The 7,955-nt window shown below is 50.3% G+C and overlaps 1 protein-coding gene across 3 annotated transcripts; it reads left to right on the forward strand.

Moving 5' to 3' along the window:
- Positions 1-478: 478 nt before the first annotated feature.
- Zdhhc24 (zinc finger, DHHC domain containing 24) lies at positions 479-7,208 on the forward strand. Of its 3 annotated transcripts, none has more exons than NM_027476.3 (3): positions 479-840; positions 1,932-2,209; positions 5,287-7,208. In NM_027476.3, exons 1-3 carry the CDS (start codon positions 560-562, stop codon positions 5,580-5,582), a joined length of 855 nt encoding a protein of 284 aa, NP_081752.2. In that variant the 5' UTR covers positions 479-559; the 3' UTR covers positions 5,583-7,208. The 3 variants fall into 3 exon arrangements, with proteins under 3 accessions (NP_081752.2, NP_001161988.1, NP_001161989.1); NM_001168516.1 differs by having other exon boundaries at positions 479-547; NM_001168517.1 differs by having other exon boundaries at positions 501-616.
- The last annotated feature ends 747 nt before the right edge of the window (positions 7,209-7,955 follow it).

A 7,955-nucleotide genomic window follows, 5' to 3' on the forward strand; every position in this document is an offset into this window, starting at 1 on the left:
AGGCATCCTAAAGGCTGCCCCTTGGACCTGAGTCTGTCCCTCCTAAGCATTGCGCTCGAGAAACAGACCCCTATTTCTATTTCACAGTCTGTAACAGCAAGTCAACAAGTTGTTTGGGGAGTTTTCTAGGGTGATGGAGACACCCGAGCATGGGGAAAGGCTCAGGGCCAGATGATAGGGCCAGCCAGGTCTATTAATACCGGGGCGGCTGTAGAGGAGTGTAGGGAGAATGTGCTGAGCCGGGAAACCCCGACGCCCCGGGGGCTGCAACTCAATCCTCATGGAGTGGCAGCAAGCCACACCAGGGGCGGCTACTGCAGTACGCTGGGCGGACTGCTTCTTTTTGACACCTGGGCAGCATCACCAATCAGATTTTCGAACATCTGGTCAGTTAGCCAATCACTTCTCCGTATCTGTGGCCCCTCCCTATAAGTCTGGCGCGCGCAACGCACCCCCTGCGGAGCTCCTATTGGTTGCAGGAGACGTCAGTTCGCTGCTAGGCCCTCCCCAATGCGGAAGCAGTGGGATCCCAGCGATCGGAAAGCCGGTGGGTCCGACCATGGGGGAGTCCTGGGCAGCTCGGGGCGCAGAAGGAGCGCCCGCGCGGATGCCACTGGTACTCACCGCGCTGTGGGCCGCCGTCGTGGTCCTGGAGCTGGCCTACGTGATGGTGCTGGGGCCTGGGCCACCCCCGCTGGGACCACTGGCCCGGGCCTTGCAACTGGCGCTAGCTGCTTATCAGCTGCTCAATCTGCTGGGCAACGTGGTGCTCTTCCTCCGCTCGGATCCCAGCATTCGGGGGGTGATGCTGGCTGGCCGCGGCCTGGGACAGGGCTGGGCGTGAGTGTTGGGCTCCGGGAGTCGGCGGGCAGAAGCAGGGGGTCTGGTGGTCGCTGGTACCAAGAAAGGACCCAGAACTTGAGGTGTCAGTAACCAGATGACGTTAGCATCCGGGTTGTTAGAGCCATAGAACTCCTTTAGAGCCTGGCACCCGCTACTTATTCATTCAGATATTGAGCAGCCACTGTTCCTAGGACTCAAGTGAAAACAGATGCCCGACCTCCTGGAGTTGATTTCAGTGGCGGAAGGTGCAGATAATAAAGATAATAATAAGCCAATAAAAAAAAAGCAAATTGCGTAAACTAGATGCTCAAGAATGATACAGAAACAAAAAACAGAGCAGGGTAAAAGAGGCGAGAAGTTATCTTTATTATTTGTGTCTGTATGTGTGATGTGTGTCCGGTCCCAGGCGCGCATGCCGGGGTACACAGGTGGAGGTCGGAGGACAATTTTCGGGAGTTTGTTCTCTCCTACCACGTGGGTTCAGAAGAGTGAACAGGCCATCAAGTCTGCGAAGCAAATGCCTTTAACCACTGAGCCATCTCTCCAGCATAAAGTTTCAATTTTAAATAGATGGTCAATTTTCAGTACAAGACTTTTAGGTGATTAGCTTTAGGTTAATTAGCTTGATTAATTAATTTACATTTTACTAAAAAGCCATAGCATCCACAAATATATTAAGACTAACTTGTCCACTTGCAACTAAAAACTAAAAATAAATAGGTGGACATCACTCAGGCATTTGCGGTGGAGTCAGCCACTTGGGAAATTTTGAACTGGTTTCTGGGAGAGGGAAGCAGACCAAGAAAAGGCAGAAGCCACAGTATGCCCAGAATATTCCAGAACCACAAGGTCAGCGACTGGAGTGGAGAGGGAGAAAGATGTTAGTGGTGGAAGTACTGCCAGGCCTTTGCAAACTTTGCTTTTCAGAAGGTGTGTCACAGGCAGTAACCACTAGCTGGAGATGCCTGGTGAAGACAGGGACTGTTCCTGCTTTCCCAAGATGGTCTCTGAGGCTGCGGTTGGGCATGGTCTGGGACACTGAGAGCTACTGAGGCACTGACCTGTGTCCTTGCTCCCACCCCCTGCAGTTACTGTTACCAGTGCCAAAGCCAGGTGCCACCTCGTAGTGGTCACTGCTCTGCCTGCCGTGTGTGCATCCTACGTCGTGACCATCACTGTCGCCTATTGGGCTGCTGTGTGGGCTTCCATAATTACCGGCCCTTCCTGTGTCTCCTGCTTCACTCTGCTGGTGTCCTGCTCCACATCTCAGTGCTGCTAGGCCCCGCCCTGTCAGCCTTGCTGCAGGCCCACTCAGCCCTCTACACAGTGGCTCTCCTGCTGTTGCCCTGGCTCATGCTACTCACAGGTGGGGAGCTTTCTGAACCTTTTGGGAGCCAGAGACCCTTGCACTGGACTGGGGAGCAGGGCCCTTTCCATGGGAGGTGTGGTGTCTAGCTGGTTCTCTTGGCCAATGTTTTGGGGACCCAGTCCCAGGGTCATTTAAGGAAAGAGGGAAGCCTGCCACTTAGTTGAGTGTTAAGTACTGTACTTTACCCGGTGCTCCAAGACAAGAGCAGAGTTCTGGCTCCCAGAGTCAAGAAGGACCCCAGGGCTTGCTACAGAAGAGGGAAGGCTGATTTGAGAGCCCATGGGTTGTTGGGGTGCTAGAAGGTTATTAGGGGAGGTGGACCTAATGGTCCAAATATCCCCACTCTAAACACAGAGAATGAGTGCCGTTACATGTACACAAACCCTGAAAGGAACCAACGCAGTTTCACAGGCACCATGAGAATGAGGGCTAGAATGATGGTCAGGACTGGGTGGTAGAAGGCATGAATGCTGGGGAGAGATACCGGTCTGATTTGATGGGGCGAGGGGAGCCAGTGAAAGTTACAGGCAGGGAAGTCCTTTCCTTTGGAAATTGGGAGGAGACTTGGTTGTGTTACTGGCTGGCTTCTGATGGTGTGAGTACTCCTCTTTCCTCTGACACCTCCGTAAAAGTCCCATGGATTTGTGTATTCTTTGTCCCTTCTGGCCAGAACACTTTGGACGTGTTTCCTGAATCCTTCTCCCGACCTTTCCACTGTTCCTGTTAACCTTGTTCTGCAATCTCCCTGGCCATTCTGAGAAATCACCATGCCTCCTTATCCTATTGAATCCCACCTCTGTCCCAAATGCTGCCCCCACCTCCACCCCCACCCCCACCGCACACACACGTGCACAAGCGCTCTTCTTGGTGGGTCTGTGTTTTCTGAGGCTGGGTGCTTTCCTGCAGTTATCATAGCTTATCCCACTGTCCCCAGACACTGACTTGGGCTCCCAGCCTCTCAACCCCAGAATCTGTTGCACCAAAAGCACCAACTGCCAGCGGCCTTACCCATGTCCAGAAGGCTTGCTTGGATTTTCCTCTCTTCCTTTCTTCTCTCTCTCCTTCCTGCCTGCCTGCCTGCCTGTCGCCTGCCTTCCTATACAGTCTTGCTGTGTAGTCCAGGCTAGCCTTGAACTCATAATCCGCTTCATAACTCTCCAGATATTGGGCTTACAGGCATGTGCTCACTTCTGGCTTCCATTTCTTGGCCTGTGTTTCATTTCCCCAGCTCTTACATCCACACCTACTTCTTGTCAGCACTCAGAACGGGTCAGGTCACTCTTTACCTTGCCTGTCTGTCTTTACTGCTCTGGTTTAACTAGCACAGGGCCCTTCATGTCCACTTTCTCCTGCCAACATCTCAGCATCCTAGCTCAGCCTCCCTACCTGGCTGCTGAGGGCTGTCAGATATGCACGATGCCATGTTCACACCCTGGTTCACCTTATTCTCCGTATGAAACCCAGGTTGACAGGGGCATTGAGTATTTGTAGGTAATCTGTGTTATTACGGAGCTAGGAGCTAAAGATGAGCCTGAGCTATTTTTGTCTCAAAAACAAAACAACAGCAATGTTCCTGTGTTCAGCTCTCCCCCAGGGGTGGTGGTGGTGGGGGGCTTTGGAAAGCTGGTGTCCCCCTTGCTGGAGGCCTCTGCTTAGTTTGTCTACTCCTGTTCGTGTGCCCAGCTCTCTTCATTGGTGTTCTTGGGGGTTCCCCTACACCTCCTTAATTTGCCTTCTCCTTTCAAAGGATGTGTGCAGGCTCACAGCTGCTTTCTTGCTCATCCTCCTGGTCTCCGCTCTGCCCTTCCTCCTGGGGTGGCACAAGCCAGGCTGTCTAGATAAACCCAGCTCTCTCCTTGCTTTAGGGACTGTCTAGATAAACCCAGCTCTCTCCTTGCTTTAGGGGCATCTCGGGCTCAGATGCTTCCAGTGCCACATTCTTAACTGGTTTGCCCTTGGCATCATCTACATGGTTTTGATATTTCCATCTCTCGTTTCTGTTTTGGGCTTCCTTTCATCTGGTCTCCACAGGCTTGGTAACTTGTACTTGAGTGTAGGGCACCTCTTCCCTCACTCTGGCACTTCCTGCTGTTTTTGGAGCCCCTCCCTTCAGGGTCCAGTGCATACAGACCTGGAACAATCTGCCAGACCCTTGACACTGACTCCTAGGAGAGTCCCTGGACGGGATGTTCTCTCTCTCTTATCAAAATAGTGCGGTCTATTTTCTCTACCCTTATTAGTATTTTTTGCACAGCACTTCTGCCATGATCTGGGGATGTGTGCATGCGTATGAATGTATGTACTTGTGAAGGTCAGAAGACAATCTTGGGCACCTTCTGATTAAGGCAGTATCTCATTGGTCAGGCCAGCTAGCCAGCAGGCTCCAGAGATACACCGGTGTCCTCCTCCCATCCAGTCATCGATGGATTCACAGGCCTATGTCACCACATCCAGATTTTTATGTGGGTCTTGTGGATCAGAGCCTCGAGCTTGCAAGGCAAGCAGTTTACTGCATGCGTCATTTCGTCAGATCAACAACTCTTATTGATAACAAAACACATCATTTTAGCCAGTTGGAAGTGTACAACTCAGCAGGTTTTAGTATATTTCAAAATATACTAGATGTCTGTATTTAGTACAGACATCACCACTATCTAATTTCAGAACATTCTCACTCCAAAGAGAAATGCTGTGTCCAGTGAGAGCCTCTGTCATGGCTCCCTAGATTCCCTCAGCCCCAACCATCATTAGTGTGCTTTCTGTGCATGCGTTTGCCCATTCAAGACAGCTCACAGCAAGCATATCCCACAACCCACGGCCCTCCATGCCTCGAGTCTTTCCCTTAACACAGTGTTTCATGGCCTCTGGAAGTCAATGAATTATTGAGCAGGAACTAGCTGCCTGCTAAGGTCAGGATGGTAAATGGTGTACTTTCCCATGTAACCCGGACCCCAGGTGTGACTAAGTAACTGAGTTTACAGGATGGAGGCTTTGGTGGGAGGAGAGCAGGATTGGGGTTTGGGAAGGCCAGCCAACTGCTATTCCCTGAGCCCCTTTCTGTTTTCTCCCCACAGGCAAAGTGTCTCTGGCCCAGTTTGCCCTGGCCTTTGTGGTGGACACGTGTGTGGCAGGTGCACTGTTGTGTGGTGCTGGGCTGCTTTTCCATGGGATGCTGCTGCTTCGGGGACAGACCACCTGGGAGTGGGCTCGGGGTCACCACTGCTATGACCTGGGCACCTGCCACAACCTGCAGGCAGCCCTGGGGCCTCGCTGGGCCCTAGTCTGGTTCTGGCCTTTTCTAGCCTCTCCTTTGCCTGGAGATGGGATCTCTTTCCAGACTCCAGGTGATGTGGGTCTTGTGACTTCCTGAGTCCAGGTAGAGCCAGAACTGAACAGGGCAGAGGATCGAACTGAGAACTTTTTAGCTTCATGCCAGCCGCAGGAGGAAGGCCCGATTGCCCCTTCATGTGTGTAGTGGGCAGCTTTAGCTCCTTCTTTGAACCTGCCCAATGTGGGCTCTTCTATCTCTGTAGTTGGCCCTTTTGGCAGAGGATGGTCTAGCAAGGGGGCTACTTGGCCTGACCGACTGCCCCTCTGCAGGGTAGTAAAGTGCCAACCTGGTTCTTGGCCTCCTCCATCTTTGCTGGGTTCCTATACCTCACTTTGTTGTTTTGGTTGCTGTTTCCCAGGTCCCATGTCAGGCCTGGAGACTACAGAAGGCCTGAGATCCCAATGGGCCAGGGCTCTGCCACCTCTGGCCCTGGAAGGGTGTGGTGGGATCCAGGCAAGGAGAGTCCAGACGTGCTCTAGAGATTAGCACTAGAAACATGTCTACAGCAGGGGGTGAGGGAGCTCTAGCAGCTCACCCGTATGCGGGACCACAGTTAGAATCTTTGTTCTGTAAGAAATAGAAAAGCCCTGCTAGGCCATGTGACAAGATTGCTGGTAGAAATGTAGACCTTACTGGCCTCAAACTCAAGGAAGTCCACTGGCTTCTCCTTTCTGAGTGCTAGGATGAAAGACATTTGCCACCATGACTGGCCTAAGAGATTAGATTTGAACCCTTCCAGCTAGATTGTTTTATTAAATAAATTCATTATGAAATTCTATTTATTATTGTAAAGAGAATTAAAAAGGACCCAATCTTAGGCCTGGACAGAGAGACCAGACCACAGGAGTCTCAGGCTGTGTCCCTTGGGGGCTCTGCTGTGGCTGTAGATGGCCTTGCACACCCTTCACAGAGAGGCCTGGTCTTTGGTCTTTGGTCTTTGAATCTGCTTTACTTTTGCACAGCTGAAGTGAAAAAGGAACATCAGGGCCAAAATAACTAGCTTCCAAGCACTCCAGAGTTCATGAAGGGTAATTTTAACATTTGTTTGTGTGTGTGTGTGTGTGTGTGTGTGAGAGAGAGAGAGAGAGAGCGAGAGAGAGAGCATGGTGTATGCATGGACATGTAATGTGTGGGTACCATTGGCAACAAGATATTGTTTCTGAGATGTGTCCAAATTACTGCATGTAGTGATATGGTCCTCTTTTTCTCTTCCACATGGAGATCTGAATATACCTTAACCAAATCTTTTTTATTTTCTTCCACTGGTCATTTTCCTACCTCACCCCGACCCCATGTACACTCCCCCCACGTAGTGGGAATCACGCCCTAGGAGCCCTTGCTCTTCCATACCAGTCTGAGAATCAGCTCCTCAGATCTCACCAATGAAAGCCCACCTTGAAATAAGCGGGATCCAGTAGACCGTGTTAGCTTGTAGAAAGTAAGCGTCTGTGAAGTCAACCTTTCAGATCACGAACATGGTTTATCTCCTCAATGAATAGTTTTACTTTTGAGACAGGGTCTCACTTTGTAGCTGTGGTTAGCCTAGAAATTACTATTTAGACCAGATTGGCCTCAAACTCTGCCTCCTAAGCAATGAGATTAAATATGTGCACCACCATGCCAGCCTTCAATATTTTCAATAAAGCTTTTTTTTTCTGACAAAGATCATGTCTTTTTGTTTGTTTGTTTGTTTGTTTGTTTGTTTTTTGTTGTTTTTTTTTTCCAAGACAGTGTTTCTCTGTGTAGCCCTGGCTGCCCTGGAACTCACTCTGTAGACCAGGCTGGCCTCGAACTCAGAAATCCGCCTGCCTCTGCCTCCCGAGTGCTGGGATTAAAGGGGTGCGCTGCCACGCCCGGCTTGTTCATGTCTTTTGAGTAGATTTATTTTTATATTTTAATGTTACTATAAAGGATTTAGGCAGAGATTGTTGAGCACACATAAAGAGCACTAAATTTTTCTAAAGATTAATTTTCCTTTTGTGTTGGTGGGAGAGGCATACCTGTACCATAGCACATGTGTGGAGGTCAGAGGGTAACTTGTTTTTTCCCACGTGGAGGGACCTGGAATTGAACTGAGGTCAGCAGGTTTGACAGTGGGTATCTTTACTTGCTGGGCTGTCTCAATGGCCCCTCATTGTAGCTTCTTCTGCTTGCTGTATTTGTAATCATAACATCTTTGTTCTTCCTCTAAAAAACTATTTTGGTGGAGACAGCAGGTCCAACTGATCTGGAGCTATGTAACTCAAGATGGCTTTGAACTTTCGTTGACATTCCTGCATCAACGTTCTGAATTCTGGGTTTAGAGGTGTGAGCCACCACATCTGGCTTCCTTTTCCATTAAACTATTTTTACAGGGGCTGGAGAGCTGGCTCAGTGGTTGAGCACCGACTGCTCTTCCATAGGATGAGGGTC

The sequence above is a fragment of the Mus musculus genome, chromosome 19 (assembly GCF_000001635.26).
Source record: "Mus musculus strain C57BL/6J chromosome 19, GRCm38.p6 C57BL/6J".
In the NCBI taxonomy this organism is placed as follows: domain Eukaryota; kingdom Metazoa; phylum Chordata; class Mammalia; order Rodentia; family Muridae; genus Mus; species Mus musculus.